At 37.8% G+C, this 20857-nt stretch overlaps 1 protein-coding gene and 1 long non-coding RNA gene across 4 annotated transcripts; one reads left to right on the forward strand and one right to left on the reverse strand.

Moving 5' to 3' along the window:
- The first annotated feature begins 16 nt into the window (after window positions 1-16).
- Window positions 17-7463, forward strand: LOC125930106 (uncharacterized). The gene is made up of 4 exons (XR_007460064.1): window positions 17-321; window positions 3510-4163; window positions 4534-4688; window positions 7307-7463. It is a non-coding gene; the product is annotated as an uncharacterized LOC125930106 (long non-coding RNA).
- Window positions 7464-7619: 156 nt separating this feature from the next.
- NDUFA5 (NADH:ubiquinone oxidoreductase subunit A5) lies at window positions 7620-20076 on the reverse strand. Of its 3 annotated transcripts, none has more exons than XM_049641761.1 (5): window positions 19901-20076; window positions 19528-19572; window positions 14904-15020; window positions 10445-10510; window positions 7620-7754 (listed from the first exon to the last, which is right to left on the reverse strand). In XM_049641761.1, exons 1-5 carry the CDS (start codon window positions 19919-19921, stop codon window positions 7653-7655), a joined length of 351 nt encoding a protein of 116 aa, XP_049497718.1. In that variant the 5' UTR covers window positions 19922-20076; the 3' UTR covers window positions 7620-7652. The 3 variants fall into 3 exon arrangements, 2 of the variants coding, with proteins under 2 accessions (XP_049497718.1, XP_049497717.1); XR_007460063.1 differs by lacking the exons at window positions 19528-19572; window positions 19901-20076 and adding exons at window positions 14452-14557; window positions 17543-18117 and having other exon boundaries at window positions 7732-7754; XM_049641760.1 differs by lacking the exons at window positions 19528-19572; window positions 19901-20076 and adding an exon at window positions 17543-17708.
- Window positions 20077-20857: the final 781 nt, after the last annotated feature.

Consider the following 20857-nt stretch of genomic DNA (forward strand, 5'->3'; position numbering starts at 1 on the left):
TCCTCTCGCCCCGCCCCGCTCACGCGAGAAGAGGCGGTGCCCGCGCCGGAAAGTAAAGCGGGGGAGGGAAGGAGAGGGGCGGAGCTAGGGGCGAGGGGCGGGAGGAGGGGTGTGGCGAAGGGAGGAGCTGGACCTGAAGCGTGACCTGGGCGGGATCGGGGGCGAGGAGGAGAAAGCTGGCGGCAGGGTGTTTCTGTGCTGGGTACCTACGTCCTAAAGTGAATCGGCCGCTACCCTCCAGACTCTCACTTAAACTTGCGGCAGGGCACAGTTCTCCGAACCAAAAGCTGAAAGCAGTTTGGCTTATAGATCTAAAAAATGGTATGTAATATATTATGTGTAATGTAATTATATGTAAATATAAAGTGAGAGTGAAGACCTTGACAAGGGAAGATTGTTGTACACAATGCGTGCCTGCTTGCCTTTGTAAATATTAGAACTTGGCTCTTAGCTTCCTGGTAGCCAAAGAGAAAAGGGAGACAGGAGCTATTCTTTTAAGTCAGGAGAAGCAAAGCTTTGGTTAATCACGGAATTATAAAGGTTTTTTCTATCACTGTAAATTCTTTAAGAAGGTTTTTAAAGCAGCACATGTTATTGGGGGAAAGGATCAATTATATTCCTGTTGCAAATGTTGTGACAGATATTACGTAGCTTCATAATAATAGCTAATACTTATTAAGTATTTTGTTACTAAGCACTTCACATATATTTCTAATTTAATCCTTACAAGGTTTTTATTAAAGAGGAATTATGATTAGCCTCGTTTTACTTAATGAGGAAACTAAGGCTCAGAGAGGTTTAGTGGGGAGCCAGGATTAAACCCAGTCTGATTCCAGACCTCAATTTTAAACGACTATTCTATGTTGTTTAACACACTTTGATAGTTAAAAGGCACGTAAGGTTGATTAAATTAAAATTTTTGTCGTAGATAGTAAAAGTCCATTCTTCATTCATAATGTTCAATGTCTTCAGTCCTTTATACCGTTCCACTGAAATTACATTCTCATGCCCCCAATAACTTCTTAATGTCCAGTGTCATTTTTCTCAATGTCTTCATCCCATTTTATGACAGTTTCTTACTAGAAGAATATAAAATATGTATTATATTCTCAAATATAGTCAGCTTTAATAATGGTTTTAAATAAAAGCAAATTTGTTTAAATCACTTCATGATTCCACATATTCACAAAGAGCTGAGAAAAGAGGGGGAAGCATTCATATAACCCCTAGGGTTAGTCTCTCATGGGTAAACCAGGTGTGATTGGAGATATGTAAACTTCTTCCACTCTTCTATAGCCATCTCCAAAATCATAGTGTATCTTAAATTTTACTAGTAATGAGAATTCCATTGGTTTTAAACACTCACTGTGCTGGCTCTCTTTAAAATTTATCATGCACTGTCCTGCTTGTGAGGTGTAGGCATAGAGGCAGGAGATGGAGGAAGGAAAACCTGGTGATAGAAAACTTGAAGTACTTCACAGTGTTAAATGTGACTTGATACCCACGATACGTTCATATTTTATTTATACTTTGCTGTGGAGATGATCTTACACAACTGTCTTAAAATATATGAGCCTAACTTAAATTGGTGGGTTTCTGAGTTAGTCTTTACAGGTGGGAGTGGTTATTACACATCAAAATCACACACATACACACACATGCACATACATACATACATATACATACACACACAAATATACACACAAACATATAGTTGTTTGGTTCTACAAAATAAATGTAAATGCAGGCTGAAAACAACCACTAGGAAAAAGAATCTCAATTCTGAAAGTGGAAAAGTAATTTTTTAAATTTCATTTTACATTTTACTTTTCACAATAAACTTATGCATTTTCTCAGGAGTTATTGCTCAAAATGACTTAACTTTATTTCTCATGAAACATCCATCTTTTCTTATCTCAGTATTTATTTATACAATAGACAGATCTTTTAATGTGCTTTTTTTTTTTTTATGTTTATTTATTTTTTAGAGAAAGAGTGTGAGCAGGGGAGGGGCGCAGAGAGGGAAACACAGAATCTGAAGCAAGCCTTGGGCTCTGAACCGCCAGCACAGAGCCCGAAATGGGGCTTGAACTCACGAACTGTGAGATCACAAACTGTGAGATCAGCTGAAGGAGATCAGCTGAAGTCAACACTTAACCGACTGAGCCACCCAGGTGCCCCTCATGTGCTTTTATTTTTACAAAGATGCCACCTACTGGCTGTATGAAATCAAACATTTCAAAGTATTTCTCATTGTTTACTCCAGGCCAAAATGTATTTTGATATAAATGAATGTATTAGAAAAATATATTAGAAGAATTTAGAAAACCAAGGACCTGAAAATTATGCTTTTAGAAATTATTTATATGGATTAAGTTTGGATCATACCTCTGTGAGCTTGTTAAGAAACTATATATATGCTTTTTTTTTTTTCTGAAAACTTTTTTCTGAAACTTTAAGGGATAAATGTGTTTGAATTCAGATTTTGCAGATTTTTGAAAGGTAATATGAGCATATGCTGTATATTCTGTAACACTGTCAGTAGGTCTGGGGAAATAGTCCAGAATCAAATACATTAAATCTGTGACAAAAATATATTCACATTCACATTAAAGTGAGATAAAGACCAATTCAGGTCAGCTTTTGCTTCCAAATGAATTATGAACATTCTTGAAGTCTGGTACTTAGGTAGGGACTGTAGATCTGTTTTACCCTGAGAAAAGGAATCAGCCCTCCAGTGATAGAAAAAGAGAGTAAAATGAAACATTGTTATAAAACAGTAATGTTTATCTTTAGAAATGCATAAAATGTTCATTCGGAAGCAAGCAAACAAACAAACATGATATTCGAAGATCATGAGAAATCTCCTGCCCTATGGTTATGGAAGCATGTGTTGAAATGGCATCATCCTCAGCTCAGATCCCTTGAGTGACTCTTTCGAGAACTGTCAGCCCTCATTAGACCTGTAATATGAGCAAGAAACAAACTTCTGTTGTTAAGACATTAGGATTTAGGGGTAGCCTATTCTAATTCACTATTTTTCTCAATCGTCAGCTACTTTCCTTCACTAACTAGAGTTTTGGTTTATTGCCTCTAAATAAACACTTTTAAATAAACTTCTCCGGTCCCCATCAATAACTCAAATCACACATCACATTCCCACTTTGATTTTTTGTGAATTCTATTAAAAATAAGCCTCTTGATCCTCCTCTAAACCAAACGTCTACCTTTTCATTTACTTTGTTCTCAAAAAGGTAGTATTACTATTATTGTAGCATGGGCAGCAATCCCGTTAGTTAAGTACTGAGTTTTAAAGAATATTCTACCCTCAGTTGGAAAATACTCATGGTATGTTCAGCGATTTGCTACTTTACCCTAGACCGCACAACACACTTGCATAGGAGTGTTTATGTAACCACGGAGGCTGGGAGGAAAAGGCAAAGGTTGGTATTAGCCTGTATGTGGGAATTTTCTTATACAGAACATTGTTGATTTCCTCCCTTTGACAGAGAAAACATGAGGGTAGCATCTGTCTTCCAGTGACTGGGGCCTGATGTAAAGAACTGGGAAGAGGCGTACAAACTCTGATGTCTGCTCTTGCAGTTGGAGCACGTGTGAAGCAAGGTCCTGCAAGACCTGAAGACCTTAGCTTCTGAGAACAGTGGAACTGATCTCTTAGACTTCATGGGAGAGTTCCTGGATAAACAGAACACAGACTATCTGGAATACCATCCTGGTGGGCAGAAGGAATTAGAAGAGCTGGCCCAAAGGGTATCTGTTTGAAAAGCCTGCTAAAGCATCAGGTAGAGACAAGTTCCGAGGGCAACACAGCAAGCCTTCCCATTGTAGTAGGTCCCAAAGTCAGCTACCTAAGAATCTTGATCTCCATTTGACAGAAGACTGCTTTCACTTTTGTCTAGTATCCTCGTTGTGCTTGAAAATAAATCCGCTTTGCAGCGAAAAGCTCAATTAGCTTCACTTCTGTAACTGCACTTTAGGATTAGAAAAGGAAATGACAAAGATAAACTCCTTTTCTTCCATCCCCCCAATTCTGAGGGGGGTAGGGGCGCAGGGAGTAACAGATAATGAAGAAACACAATGAAACCTGAGTCCTGGTGGCTCACAATGGCTGCCACTGCTGACATCCTGTCATTTCTATTCAGGTAAGACTACTTTTCCAACTTCTGGGGTAGAAAGGAAGGCAGCCCTCAAAACTGAGCCTTCCTTACTCCAGTGGGCGCCACATACCCTGTTTGCCCGTGACAGTCATAGTTTATTCCTGTTACCTTATGGAATTTTTTTCTTTTAGAGAGAGAGAACATGAGTGGGGGAGAGAGACAGAGAGACAGAGAGAGAGAGAGAGACAAGAGTATTAAGCAGGCTCCACGTTCAGCACGGAGCCCAATGCAGGTCTTGATCCCACAACCCTGGAATCATGACCTGAGCCAAAATCAAGAGTCAGATGCTCAACCGAGCTACCCCGGAACCCCATCCTTATGAAAGTATTAACACTTCTCTCAAAATCATTTACAGGCTGAATGAAAAATTATACGGTCATCCTAGATGTAAATCATTTCCATCACAAAGGAAAGAATGGGAGAAATTTGAATATTCTGCACTCAGTACCCAGATAGAAGAAAGGGGGCATCAACTTTGCTGCCATCTTTTTGTTTGCAAGGCTCAAACTGGTAAGCTTCTTTTTCTTTTGAAGTGTGTGGTGTATGATTAATCTGAATGAAATATGAGAAGCCTAGGGAGATTTGAAATAGGCCATTCTGAAAATTACTAAAATTAGTCTAGAAGCCACTCAGCAACACTGAAGATCTTTAAATAGAATTATTTGTAAAGTGATCGGGAAAGCTTAATCTGGAAGTTTATAGGAGTAAAAAACTATCAGGTTCAGTAAGGTTCTCTGAGCAGTTGGAATGGCAGTTAGTAAATGTAAAAATAAACATGAATGTAAAAAATGTAAAAATAAACATAGCCATGCCTTTTAAATACCTACCCCATTAACATGATCTACCTATAATCCATATGAAGATTTTTGCACAAAATGAAATCCAGTTTACTACCTCTGTTCCTACTTATTCTGTATAGTTACTTTGACAAAACAAGTCAAGTAAGCAGGATGGAGCCTGTTTTGGTACAGTCCACATAGTACAGGCAGGAGTAACAACCCAAGAATGTTCATAAAAAATAATACAATGGTTAAGAACACGAGTTCTGGAGGAAGACTGTCTAGGTTCAAAATTTAGCTCCACATCTTACTAGCTACACAACCTTGGTTATGTTCTTACACCATCTCTTCACCTGTTTTTCCAAGGTCCCCACATAGCCTACAATGGAGTACAATAGCAGGAGAGCACTATTCACACTGAATTCTGGTTTCCTTATCTGGAGAAATGGAGATAATTTGCAAGATCACACTTTTTTTTTTAATGTTTATTTTTGAGAGACAAAGGGAGTGTGTGTGTGTGTGTATGCAACTGGAATAGGGGCAGAGAGAAAAGGAGACAGAGAATCTGAAGCAGGCTCCAGGCTCTGAGCTGTCAGCACAGAGCCTGACGTGGAGTTCAAATTCATGAGCCTTGAGATCATGACCTGAGCAGAAGTCGGATCCTTAACTGACTGAGCCACCCAGGCACCCTGTAAAATCATACTCCTGAGTTGTAGCGCAGATTTAAGAGGGAAATTAGTCAAGTATTTAGAATAGTGCCTGGCAAACATTAACAAATATTAGCTACTATTACTGTATTACAACTACTATTCTACCACTAGCATTTCTTTAAAAAAAATTTTTTTTTCTAAGGTTTATTCATTTTTCAGAGAGAGAGACAGAGCGTGGGGGGTGGGAGGGGCAGAGAGAGAGGGCTGAGCTGTCAGCACAGAGCCCAACGTGGGGCTCGAACTCACAGACTGTGAGATCGTGACCCGAGCCGAAGTCGGATGCTCACGTGACTGAACCACCCTGGCGCCCTTACCACTAGCATTTCTAATGCAAACATCAATAAGGCCCTTTTTTTTTTAATGTTTTTATTTATTTTTGAGACACAGAGAGACAGAGCATGAGCAGGGGAGCGGCAGAGAGAGAGGGAGACACGGAATCCGAAGCAGGCTCCAGGCTCTGAGCTGTCAGCACAGAGCCCGACGCGGGGCTTGAACTCATGGAGTGTGAGATCATGACCTGAGCCGAAGTTGGACGCTTAACCGACTGAGCCACCCAGGCGCCCCCAATAAGGTCCTTTTAATTAACAGGCACAGAGAAGCTCTGTTGGTGAAATAGATAAGACACCCAAGAACCGTGGAAGTGGGGCTAAAACGTTGCAGAAAAGACACACCAAGTCATCTGTTATGTGCTCAAAGGACCTGAAAAAAATGGTTGGCTATAAATATAATTTATTATAGTGAAAGCAAATGCTTAGACCTGGAAAGGAAGCTACAAATCATAAATTCTTCTTGCCTCCACTCGGTCACTGAGTTCACAACGGCAACAGGACCATGGGAATGAGAACCCCTGGACTTCTGACTCCCTCTAAAGCTTTTCCCACTTCCCCCGCAGAAGCTTTCTTTTGCATTCAGACTGCTAAAAAGTAACTCAATCCACTTCATTTAATATTTATTTACCATTTAATTTACAGCACTGTAAGGGGAGAAATATATTGGAAAAAATACAATTTTCTCATTCTAAAAATTCTGAATTGATTCTGCTGTGCCACAAGGAATGGCGAAACACACACCTATGCATACAAACGCACAAGAGCATTATCTTGAAGTTAAAAAATACCAAATTTAAGTATTTAGAAATGATAGGGCCTAGGAAAAAAGGTGAGGACACATTAAAAGTAATTTATGCCAACTGTTTCTTTCCTTCGATAGCATTTATTTTCAGTTTGATACCCAGCTGCACTCATATTAGAAACTTAGTGAAAACCACCTAGTGATTCTACTTGGAAGTTACAACCCATGTGACACAGAGATGTTCTGAATATAAGCCTGTTCATAAGTCAGGTAAACTTTAGGAACTCTCTATGTCTCTTCTTTTACATAAATTCTATCTCTACCTTGATGTACTTTGGTTGATCAAGAAAACAAAAGGCTAAGGAACAGAAAGCTAACTTCTTTAAATGAGACAAAAGGAAACATTTTTACAATTACTATAAATAGGTCTTTCTTTCAAATACCAAATCAGTTTCCTCAACTGTACAACTACAATTTGATGGTTTTTACTTTTACTACTTCACTTCAGTGATTTATAAAATTTGTCTAAACAATAATACTAATTAAGTATCTTTCCTATTTTTTTCAGGATAAAAACCATTAAATGATGTGTTGAAGACATGCCTAAAAATACTTCACATTTCAACTATGGCTTCTGCATTGAAAATCTATAAGAACTTTTCCAATTAACTTTCCAATCTTTCCACAACCTCTCTGTTTAAAAAAAAAAAAAAAAACAAGAAAAATCTTTGAAATAATTTAAGTGAATGCTTTACATATCAAGTATGGATTCACAAATCCCTATTACCACAGTCATCAATTTTAACAAGTCTCCTAAATACGTTCTGTATTAGTTGTCTTGATTTTAGATATTAATAATAAGGAATATTTAATTACATCAGTTTCCCATCAACATGCTAGTCATTTAATGATGATTATATTGGCCATTTCCATTGGTTGGCAGGAGGCTCTTCCACTAAAGGCTCCCATGGTTTCCACTGTATCATTTTTCTTGCCAGACTTAGTTCATTTTCAGCCTGTTAATAAAAATTTTTTAAAAGAGCATTTGATTATACTATTTAATAGATATTTACCATAGCTAATGACTGAAATATAATTATCAGAACTATTATCATATTCATACCTAATAAGCTATTCTACCATCAAATGTTCTACATCATTAATTACCTTACCTTTCATAGCTACACAATCATGAGTAAGAAAAGATGGCTTTTGAATTTTTCTATTTGATTAAAATTTGCTATTAGAGTGTCCAAAAGCTTATGTGGTGAGTTTTCAAACTAATTGTCTGTTTCACTATTAGACTCCAAATTCTTTGAGGATCAGAAGTATGTCCCTTTACCAGTGTGAACGGCTTTCAAACTTATTTTATCATGGCCCATCGTAAAACACAACAAACAAATTCTACTAAGGGAACCACAACACACACATATACCTAAAACAAAACTAAAAATATGATTGCTTTTACTAGCTATGATACATTATTATGTTTTTTTAAATGCTAGTCACAACCCATCTAACTGATTTTACTGATCCATAATCACTTGAGATCCACAGTTTGTAAAATACTGATCTATGGAATGTAGAATATCACAGGTGGACAAAAAATATTCACTGATTGAATTAATTTCCTTATCAAAAGTTGTCATATTTACTTTTTCCCTTGAAACAAATTTATAACATATTTGACGAATATATTTCAGGTATCTTTTTATTTCACAATTTTTATACAACAAAAGACCTATGACAACTCTGGCCAACTTAGAAGAAAGAACACTATTAAACACTTGTCAGGACGTCACAAAAGGAATTCAAATACAGAGTAAGTGCCAGATTCTATCACAGGCTGTTAATTCTGTAGTTTAAAGCAATGCCTCATTTATGCCAGTGGTACAAAACAGACAATCTGTGTGTAGCAGCAACAGTCTACAATGTGTACAATGAATTAAAGAGTAGATTAAACGAAATCTGGAGGTGGAGGGATTTACTAACGCTGCAATGAGAAAACAGTATAAACACTAATTAAAAGTATCCCTGACTGCCCTTTGGCCCAGGTCCCTTGAACATTTTTAAGCCCCCAAGGCATTGTGTAGTGTGAGGAGGCTGCCTAACCCAGAACATAGCTGGACCCAGCTGCATGTGGCCCAGTGCCCACCCCTTCTCCCTTCCTTTAGCTTCTAACACACTCACTACCTTTTCCTTATTCCTCTCATGCTGTCTGCTACCTACATGTGACTACTGAGTGAGCACTGGAAATGCAGCTAGTTCAAATGCATATGTGCTGCAAGTACAAAATACACACTAGATTTTAAAGACCTAGTATAAAAAAGAATGCAAAATATGTCAATATTTTTAAATTGATTACATGTTTAATAATATTTTAAATATATTGGGTTAAGTAAAACATTATTAAAATTTAATCTTACTATTGCCCATAAAACATGGAGAACTGCACAGCTGACTTAAAAATACTTATTGAATTTTAAGACTATAACTGCATGATAAATTAATGTATCAGTTAAAAGGGAAATCTGACAGAAAAGAAAGAGGAACAGAAAAGGAAAAGAAGTTAGCATCAAGTTCCCATATGGTACAACAGCTGGCAAATGAATAGAAAGACCAGGAAAACAGGCCTTTGAATGACTGAAAATGGTCTACATTCATAAAAAGCCATCTGAATGCCCTATTCCTCTTTTACAGAGTCATCTAACAATTCTTCTGAATTTGCATATCATGTCTGTTGGTGATATAACTCCCTCATCACCAATACTACCCAGTATTTCCTTTTCTTTGTCCCTTAATAAAACACAAGAATAAATAGTTGCACTTTTTTTAAATACAAAAACATGTACAAATTAAATGAAACAGAACTGAATAGCAGACATATTTAAGGGGAGACATCTAAACCTATAATATGGGAGAGGGGGTTCTAAAGTGGTGGGGCAAAGGGGCAGGGTGATTTAATCAAAAAATTATGAGAAAAGATACTCAGTTGAAGTCAAAAGGCAAAGAACAGACTAAAAAAAAATGTGCAGACAATGATTAGTATCTCTTTTATTTGAAAAAACACTCAAAGAAATAAAGAAGAAAAATACTAAACACAAATGATAGAGTAAAAACATTAATGACATGCTTTATATAAAACAAGAACATATTTTAAGTTTAACCTTACTAATAATTCAGGAAAAAACGCACAACCTAAAAAAAAGGCATAATTTCCCCTGATTTAATTAAAAATTGCAGCATTCTTGCCAACATAGATGTGTTAATCCAACAGTCAAAAATAAAAGTGTATTTTAATTTTATGATTCACAAGATCTGTATCTCTCCATATTAAAAATATACTAAGCCTTTAAAACATAAAAGTATTTGTATCTAAAAAGATAAAAGTGTCCATATAACAGTAACACCGTGTTACTAGTTTGAACTAAAGTAAGGCTAACAAGAAGATGCTGATTAAATTCAAGGTGTTTCACACTCCAATTTTCCAACAGAAGCCTCATAAATTCATGCATAATTAATGATAAATATTTGACATATACATGATAGAAAGATTTCCTACATGTGATTATTCTTATATTTGAGAGTTGATATAAATAAAGAAATTCAGTTTTCCTTTTTTTCTGGAATGTCAGTTTTATATCTCTAAATATTGTGCCTCTGAACATTTAAAACCAAACATCTAACTATTCAACTTTTTCTTTACCTGAAGAATCACCTCTTCCAGTTGGCCACCCTGAAGTTGGTCTTCTAATTTCTTAACATCTGGTTCCTAAAATTTAAGGAAAAAAAAGAAAAAAAGATTTAAACAAAGGAGTGCAATATCTAATATTTAATTAGATATCTATATCTAATATTTAATTAGGATATTGAGGCCAATATCCCAATTAAAAAGACCCAAATATAAAATAGCACTTAATTTGGCAAATATAATTAATTTTTCTTTCATTGTACCCTTACTAATGTTTGCCAAATATGCGGTGGAAACCCATTTCATCTCTCTACTATTTTATTGCTTTTCTGTCTTAATATTAACTTGCTTATCAACAGTAAGAAATACGATGCCCAATTCAGTCTTTCTAAAGTACAGATTTTAAAATACCACTTTATTTTCTTAGTATTTCCTATATTTCCTCTGAGAGCATTGGTATTGAAAATAAATACTACCCTGTGACCCAGAATTCCATTCCTAGGTATATACCAAACAGAAAGCGTAATACATTAATCAAATGACATGTTCAAGAATGTTAGCACAAGAACAGTAGCACAAATTATAACTCCAAACTGGAAATAATTCAAATGACCATATATAATTAATAAATATAGTATTTGGATATAACAGAATACTATATAGCAGTGAGAATGTACAAACTACAACTGTATGCAATAACATGATTCTCTCAAACACAGTATTAAGTGAAAGAAACCATGGACAAAAGAGCACAGAATGATGATTCCATTTATAAAAAGTGAAAATCCAGGCAAAATGAATATTTCGTGTTAGAGGTCAGAAAAGTAGTTATCTTTAGGAGGGTAGTAACTTGAAGGGGAACGAGAGAATTTGGGCATTCTGGAAATGTCCTCCTTTTGATTTGGTGTTAACATGGGTGTGGTTACTTTGTGAAAAGTCATCAAGCTCTACACTTATAATGATGGCACATTTCTTTATGTACATTATTCTTCAATAAGAGGTTTAAAAAAAATACCTAGAAAATTCAACAACATACATTTATTTATTTCTAGTCAACTGAGCTTTGTGAGAGCCAGGAAGTATGTACACACTTACACATACATAAGGTATTAAGTAGGATGGTTTTTTGGCCCACAAATGGAACGAAAAGAGGGAGAAAAAAACAAAGACATTTTCTACAGGAATTGGCATGTTTCTGCCTCAGGGCATCTGCTGGCTGCCCAGGGATATCTGCATGGCTTGTTCTTTACTTCCATCGCTCATATGTCACCTTCTTAGTAAGGATCACTAGGATAATAATTTATATTGTGGTGGGCTAAATAATGCCCCACAAAATGTACATGGCCTAATCTCTGAAACCTATGAATGTTACCCCGTATGGCAAGTACTTTGTAGATGTTAATTAAAAATCCTGAGACAGGCAGATTATTCTAAAATATCTAAGTGGGCCCAAATACAAGTGTCCTTATAAGACAAAGGCAGAGGGAAATTATGCATAGAAGAAGGGAAAGTAATGTGACCACAGAGGCAGAGATAAGGGTGATGTGGCCATAAGCCACGAAATGCTAAAAGCCACCAAAGCTGAAGAGTCAAGGAACAGATTCTCCCCTAGAACCTCTAAAGCAAGTGTAGCCCTGTTGATAACCTTGATTTGGGCCCTTGATACTAACTTTAGAATTCCGGCTTCCAAAAATGTAAAAGAATAAATTTCTACTGTTTTAAGCCACTAAGTTTATTAGAAGAGGCACAGGAAACAAATACATATATGTAACATCCCTGACCCTGAAACACATCATTCTCTTTTTCCATTTTTCCTTCACTGCACTTAACTATCTTCTAACATGCCATGTAATGACTTTATTTCCTTAATTCTTTGCCTCCCACCATTAATGTGTAATCTCCAAGAAAGCAGGGATTTTTATGTTTTGTTCACTTCCTTATAGGCACTAGCTTCCATGCCTACAACCACACATGGCATATAACAGGCATTCAGTGGTTCTTGAATAAATAATAGTTGGAAAAGAAAGGGTGGGGGAAAGCAGATGAACATGTTTGAGAAAGATTGTTTAACTCAGAATTAACTAAGTTTTAAAGCCAAAATTCAGGGGCATGTGGGCAGCTCACTCAGTTAAGCATACAACTTCAGCTCAGGTCATGAGTTCATGGCTCTTGAGTTCAAGCCCCACCTCTGGCTCTGTGCTGACAGCTCAGAGGCTGGAGCCTGCTTCGGATTCTGTGTCTCCCACTGTCTCTGCCCCTCCCCCGCTTGTGTTCTGTCTCTGTCTCTCTCACTCTCTCAAAAACGAATAAACATTAAAAACAAAAAATAAAGCCCTTTTTTCTTTTAATGTTTATTTATTTTTGAGACAGTGAGAGACAGAGCATGAACGGGGGAGGGTCAGAGAGACAGGGAGGCACAGAATCCGAAGCAGGCTCCAGGCCCGACGCGGGGCTCGAACTCACGGACCGTGAGATCATGACCTGAGCCGAAGTCAGACGTTCAACCGACTGAGCCACCCAGCTACCCCTAAAGCCCTTCTTTTAAAAAAATAAAATAAAAAATAAAAAAATAAAGCCAAAATTCAAACCCAGAGCAGAGAGGCAGTCACTGTTAGGGGACCCAGGAGATTAAAGAAAAGAATGTCAGTTAAGCGTTCGACTTCATCTTAGGTAATGATCTTGTGGTTCATGAGTTTGAGCCCCGTGTCGGGCTCTGTGCTGACAGCTCAGAGCCTGGAGCCTCTTCAGATTCTGTGTTTCCCTCTCTCTCTGCTACTGCCCCATTTCCATTCTGTGTCTCTGTCTCTCTCTCTCAAACAATGAATGAACATTAAAAAAAAAAAGTCCTTCTGCTTTAAAGAAATAAAATACAGAGGAACAGTTATGAAGAAAGCAAGCAGAGAAAGACTCAAAGTTGAAGAGCTTCACCTCATGAAAAGAAAAAGGAAATTTCTTATTGTGATGGGAAAAACGGCATAAGCCCATTTTCCTTAAGGAAGACACGAAATTAAAAGAAATGCTAACTTCCCCCTTAGACTTTAATCTATAAGTTACTTTCACATTTACCAAGAATAAATGTTCCAAATCAAAATACATGGTCCTGTTGTATACCTAAGGAAAAATAATTATGCTCTTTGGACTACAGAGTTTGTTATGTTAACCTAATAATACTAAGACTACATTAGGGCCACTTATCACATATATGTAAATTATCTTTCAAGCTTATGAACACTATTTTGGATAATTATAAAAATCCATGAGATAACTGCTAGTGTGAAAATTTAATAACTTAAAAATTTAATTGCACAACAGTACAATATAGTTTGGTGTAAAAGAACTAGCAACAGTCTACCATGTGGCTACAGCCTTGGAGTTAGAAGCTATAAAATGCCTGTGTTAGTCTGTTAGGGCTGCCATTACAAAATCACATAGACTGCATGACTTCAACTACAGAAACTTATTTTTTCACAGTTTTAGAGACTGTTAGTCCAAGACTGAGGTCCGACAGGGTCAGTTTCTGAAGAGAGCTCTCTTTCTGGCTTATAGAAAGTCACCTTCTCAAAGTATCCTCACATGGCAGAGAGAGTGCAAGCTCTCGGCTGTCTCTTTTTTTTTTTCAATTTTGTTTTAATGTTTATTTATTTTTGAGAGAGAGACAGAGCACAAGCAGGGGAGGGGCAGAGAGATGGGGAAACAGAATCCAAAGCAGGCTCCGGGCTCTGAGCTGTTAGCACAGAGCCCGATGTGGGACTTGAACCCATGAACTGTCGTGACCTGAGCCGAAGTCAGATGCTCAACTGACTGAGCCACCCAGGTGTTCCTCTGCTGTCTCTTCTTATAAAGACACTAGTCTCATTGGAGCAGAGGGCCAATCTTATGACCTCATTAACCTTAATTACCTCTGTAGAGGTTCCAGCCACATTGAGGGTTAGGGCTTCAACAGATGAATTTGGGGAGGGTGTGGGTACATATTCAGCCCATGAACAATGCTTGATATAATTTCTGGTAGTTAAGAGACTAACCTGGTCTCTTTGCAACAAAGCACTTTTTAAAATAGTTATTTCTGACAATTTTCTTTAAACACAACACACATTTTTTGTTTGTTTTGCTTTCATTTTCTTCTTTACTCTGAAAATAGAGAAGAGATAAGACTGACATATCTATAAATAAATCAACAATCAGTGAAGGACTTGAGAGGGAAGAGAGGTAAAAGAAGCAGCGACAATGTTAGCCTAGAGAAGGGAGTTGACCTTATTCTTCCACTCCAGTATCTAATAGTGGCCTGCAGAAGGAAAGCACTTAGTGGACAGGAGTTTGCTGAATGAAAGGGAAAAAGGATGGAAGGAAAGCACAGAAGAGAAATGAAAGGAAGTATGCAGAATATGCAAAACACAAGCAACTGATTTTTTTGTTGTTGTTAATGTTGCACCGGAAACCATAAATCCAAGAAAGCAAAATCAAGTCAGATACTTACCGCTTTAACCATACTCAACTTTTCATTTGTAATCTGTTCTGTATACTTTCTATATGCTGCATTTTTAGGAATTTGCTCAAGAACATCAAGAATCTTTGTGTACAGTATTCTTAGCCTCTGAAAAGACAAATCACATACATTTCCAGTTTAAAATATCATCAGATTTAATAGAACACTTTAAAAGTCTCATGAATTATTTTTAAAAACCTCACTTCTGATTTTTACAAAGCATTTAACTCTTCTTTGCTACAATTGCTTCATGTCTGTGCCCTATAAAACCATCCCCTTTAAAACTATGAGTATAGTGAACACTTGAACAATGCTGGGGTTATGGGGTCAATCCCTGTCATGGTTGAAAATCCACACAGAACTTTTGACTCCCCAGAAACATGACTACTCATAGCCTACTATTGACTGGAAGCCTTACCAATAACATAAACAGTTAACACATATTTTGTATGTTGTATGTGTCATATATTGTATTCTTACAATAAAGTTAAGCTAGAGAAAAGAAAATGTTATTAAGAAAATCATCAGGAAAATATAATTACAGTACTGCACTGTATTTATTGAAAAAAATCTGCATATAAGTAGACCCATGCAGTTCAAACCTGTATTGTTCGAGCGTCAACTGTACAAATATGGATAGTTTTCATGCTCCATGAACAAAAGTTGTATATAAGTTAAAGGTATAATAACAAGTAAGAATAAAACTGCATCCTAACTTATTGTTAATGATCTATTTGAAAATCAACTCATTTACTAAATCATTATTTCTCAATTTGAGATCCTAAGCACTCAAATTCAGATTTTCCCCCCGTTTTCTTATTTGAATTTCTGTAGAAAAAAAAATACAGGGGCATCTGGGTGGCTCAGTCAGCAAAGCTCTTGATTTCAGCTCAGATCAGGATCTCATCATCGTGAGATCAAGACCCCATCAGGCTCTGTGCTGGATGTGGAGCCTGCTTGAGATTCATTCATTCTTTCTTTCTCTCTCTCTCTCTCTCTCCTCCCCCCTTACATTATTTTAGATAACTCCCTATATGCGTAAAATATGCAATGCTTATCAGGATGATCAAATTTAACTAAATGTAATCATGATATTTCAGCTTTATAACGACTGAGTTGTTACCATGTTAATGAAGGTTTCACCACAAGCTTAATAGAGAAAAGGAGCAAGAGAACTGAGTCACTGCACAGCACATATTGAAGCACAGTGAACTTAAAGTTCACAAACAGTGGTTAGTAGTAAAGTCACATGGTAAGAAGTCGTTAAGCAGATCCTGACTCATGACAGTTCATAAATAACAAGTATAATCATAAATATACATACATAATTATTTTTTATTTCCTTGTATTTAATTTGAAATTTTAGTTTAATTGTATAAAATCGATAGGTACTAATACCTACTTCTATTTGTATATATTCACAATATACATATGAATGAACAAATAAACAAACCTTGAGGGCCTCTAATTGTTTTTCTTAAAAAATAATCTGCATATTTAGACATTATTTATATATTTGAATATGATGTCCCATAATAGAGGGTATTTTTAATTATACTAATTTAGACCTTGTCAGATAACATATAATCCAAATTATGTGTGGGTTTTTACCCTCATCTCTTAATTTTAGCAAAGGATATGGCAATAGAAAGGCGTGATAAGAGACTTGGGTTCTAAAATGGAGATGTTAATAATACCCGCTTCAGGGGTTGTTGTGTAACTTAACAGTACCAGGCACACATTAACTTTCAGTACGTGTTAGCATTATTATTATTCTGTTGGAGGGAGTCACTTCAGCAGATATCAGAGAAAAGGTTCAAGAAAAAGCAGCATCTGAGACAGACCTGGAGAAACGGTAGGACTTGGACACTTAAAGATGTAGAAAAAAGCAATCTTACACATAGAATACACACAAAGGATTGAATAGCAGGAAAAAAAGGAACATAATAAGTATACAGTTGTATTTTTCTTGAACTATGCTATCCAGTAAGGTAGTTACTGGCCAAATATGGCTACTGACCACTTGAAATGTGGCTAGTCTGAAATACGATGTGCTGTAAATGTAAACATACAGTGGACTTTGAAAATCTAGTATAAAAATATAAAATATTACTTTTTATATCGAATATATACCGAAATATTTTGACTATGTTAGATAAAATATGTTGTTAGTTTTTACATTTTTCTTTTTAAAAAAAAGTGACTCCCAGAAAATGTAAAATTACAAACATGGCTTACATTTATAATTCACATTATATTTTTATTGGACAGCCTGTGGCTAGAATACAGAACACATAGGAAATGTTTAGGAGATAAAGTTAGAGAAAAACTGAGTCAGACTGTAAGTGGTTTTGTGTGCCACATTAAAGCATTTGGGATTATTCTGTGGGCAATTAAATGATTTAGGAAAATTATATGATTAGATTTGTGTTCCAGGAAACTTAACCTGTAGTAGTGACTTAAAGGACTCGATGGAGGAGAAAAAGGCAGAAAGGCCAGCAGGATAGTTGCTGTAATTGTCTACACATAAGAGAATAAAGAGGTAAGACTGGAGAGCTATTACAGAAAAGGATCAACAGAACTTGTCGCTGAAATAAACATGAAGGAAGATCCAGGGAAAAGAGAAGTACCAACTGTGATGTCCAGCTCCAGCCTGGAGAGTAGGAAGACTCATCATCATCAGGAAAAATAGAGTCCACAGTAAAAGAAATAGATTTAGAAAGGGAAAACCAGGAGTTCAGTTTTAGACAATAATGAGCCATTATCAACTCATAATTAAGACATTCATCCAACAAACCTTATGTTTTCTGAGCACATACCATGTGCTAGTCACAGCTCTAGCAGTGAACAAATGGAATGAAAAATCCCTGCCTTCACAAAAATCTGCCTTCTAATAGAGAGCCAATGAGCAGGATAAATTAGTAGAATACAGTATGTAGAATCGTGATCTGGAGGGCCTCTGTTAGGACTCTTTTAGAGTGAAATTGAAAGCCACTGGAGGGTTTTGAAAAGTGACATGACCTGACTCACGAGCAGGCTGACTCTAGCTTGGGTGAAAAAAGACCAAACTGAAACGGTGACAAGAAGCGAGAGGCAGTTAAGAAGCAAATGCAATTATCCACAGCTTGATGATGGTAGCTGAGAATATGGTAGTAGCAGAGGAGATAGTGAGAAGTACTCAAAATCTGGATACGTTAAAAGTAAAAACCCAGGGGCGCCTGGGTGGCGCAGTCGGTTAAGCGTCCGACTTCAGCCAGGTCGCGATCTCGCGGTCCGTGAGTTCGAGCCCCGCGTCGGGCTCTGGGCTGATGGCTCAGGGCCTGGAGCCTGCTTCTGATTCTGTGTCTCCCTCTCTCTCTGACCCTCCCCCGTTCATGCTCTGTCTCTCTCTGTCCCAAAAATAAATTAAAAACGTTGAAAAAAAATTTTTTAAAAAAAAAAGTAAAAACCCAAAGGATTTAATGAAGTACTAAATGTGGGGCGTAAACAAAAGAAAAAAATTAAACATGATTTCAAGGTTTTTGACCTGCGTGACTGCAAGAATGGAACTGTCATTCATTGAGGTGAGCAAGCCTGCGAGAAGAACAGGTTTGAAGGAGAAGAGTAAGAAGCCAATTTTGGACATTACGTTTGGGTTGCATGTCTGACATCCAAGTGGAGATGTCCACTAAGCAATTAAATATACAAGACTCTCATAAAGAGAGGTCAGTGATCCACAAAAAAATCTAAGAATTATCAGTGTATTGGTGGTATTTAAAACCACTCGGTTGGGTCCAGACAAGGAGACGCATATAAATAGAGAAAAGTCTGAAGAAGTCCCAAGAACCAAGTCTTAACACTCCCAAATTTGTAAGTGGGATACGAGAAACGACCAGAAAAGGAGAAGGCAAAAAGAATAAGAGGAGAAAAACAAACAAACAAAAAAAACCAGGATATTGAGGTGGCCCCAAGCACAAAGTGCTAGATGAAGACAGTCCCCAATGTGACAAGTGCTGTTACTGGGTCAATTAAGATGAGAAAGGAGAGCTGACCGTTGGATTTAGCAGCAAAGAAATACTGACCTTGCAAAGAGCAGTTCTAGCCAAGTCTGAGTGGAGTGTGTTCACAGGGGAATAAGAGAAATTGGAGACAGTTAAGTACAGATTAAGTCTTTGGAGTTATCTATAAGGAGGAGAAAAATGGGGTGATTACTGAAGCGAGGAAAAGGATCGAGGATGGTTTGTTAGATGCAAGCATTCTGAATACTGATGGGAAAGACCCACTAGAATGGAAAACTGATGACATAAGGGGTTAGTTACTAGAGCGATATATTCGGTAAGTCTAACTGTACTGAGGTCACCCAGGCAGAAAAGGGGAGGCGGGAGAAAAGGTGGAAACTGGAGATACGGGAATGGGAGGGCACTCATAAAAGTACCAGCGAAGCCACGAGAATGCTACGGGAAAAGTCAACAAGAAATGGCATCGGATCAACGAGGTAGACGCTGTTCTCGTCTCAAGACAGCTCTCAGGCTGAGCTGTAATTTGGGGCTTGAAATATCCGCATTCCGACAGCCTTTCAAACGAGGTCACAGAGTTGGAGTCTTCCTTGGGAACTCAGCAAAGAAGCAGCACGTACCTCGTGTGGACTCTCACACACGGCCAATCCCACAAGGCCCGTGGTCTGTTCAAAAACAAAACAAGGTTCACGCAGGTTACAACGCCGCGCGTCCACCACGCTAAGGAAGGGCAAAACCACCACTTCCCTGGCTAAAACCGGCCGAAAACCAGCCAGCTATTGGTCTCTGCGAGCCTGTTGTTCGGAGCGTTTTTCTGCCTCTCCCAGAGAAGCTACTAAATCTGCCATCCCGGAAAGCACAGCAGAACGAGTACCCCCCAAAAGCACCCGCAAGCCCGCGCCAGTTCCGGCCGCCACCGCAGGATCAGGGGCTATCGGGCTGACTCTACCCGCACAGTCTAAATTCCAACAATGACCTCCCCATTCACCTTACCTTCTTCAGCAAACCCGCCATGACCGTGCCGACAGACCGGGGACGCGCAGCCCTCTGGGAACCTCGCTCAGACCCGCTCAATCCACCACCGAGGGACCCGCTCAATCCACCACCGAGGCCGGCACACCGTCACCTAGGAAACAGCTTTGTTCCTCCCCCTCACGCACTCAGGCTCTCCACTGAGTCAAAGGCTGTGCCCCGCCCATCCCTAAACGGAAAATTGACGCATGCGCAGTGAGTACACAAAGCTTCACAAGCAGGTGCTGGAGGAAAGGGATGTGTGAAAGGAGTCTTACGTCTCGGTTCCTCTCTTTGCCGCCTCTGATGGCTTGCCCAAAGGCTACGGGAAACACTCCAAATTTCCAAACAGTTCCGACAGAACCTGCACTCGGCTTAACTTTGGCGAATTTCTCAACCTTTCCACAGTGTCGTATGTAGTAAAATGAGAGTGGTCGTCTGGAGGTATCATCTAAATGATCTCATGCCAGCCACGTTTCTAGGCTAATGCACCAAAGCAGTTTGCAGTGTGTGAGGCCATCTCCCACCTCGACACTTTTCTATTTCACTTTCAGAAGCACACCATCTTCTCATTTCTCCAGGTGAAGTGATGCCAGACCATACCACTTCTCCCCGCTTTCCTCTACAAACATTTAATGAGTACCGGTTATATATTAGTTACTGAGACATAACTTGTAAGACAGACTCTCACATCCTTGTGTTTACTGAACAATGATAAAGATATGCATTAATAATTTGGTAGTTGTTCTAAAAGAGGTTTTTTCCAAGTGCAGTGGTAGCAGGGAAGATGAAATAACTAACCAAAAATTGTAAGTGACTGGAGTTAAAGCATCTGCTAAAAAGCCAATGGGAGAAAAGCACAACAAATTGAATAAACACGTGTACAAAGAAATATATATATATATATATATATATATATATATATATATATATATATAT

The sequence above is a fragment of the Panthera uncia genome, chromosome A2 (genome assembly GCF_023721935.1).
Source record: "Panthera uncia isolate 11264 chromosome A2, Puncia_PCG_1.0, whole genome shotgun sequence".
Taxonomy (NCBI): Eukaryota; Metazoa; Chordata; class Mammalia; order Carnivora; family Felidae; genus Panthera; species Panthera uncia.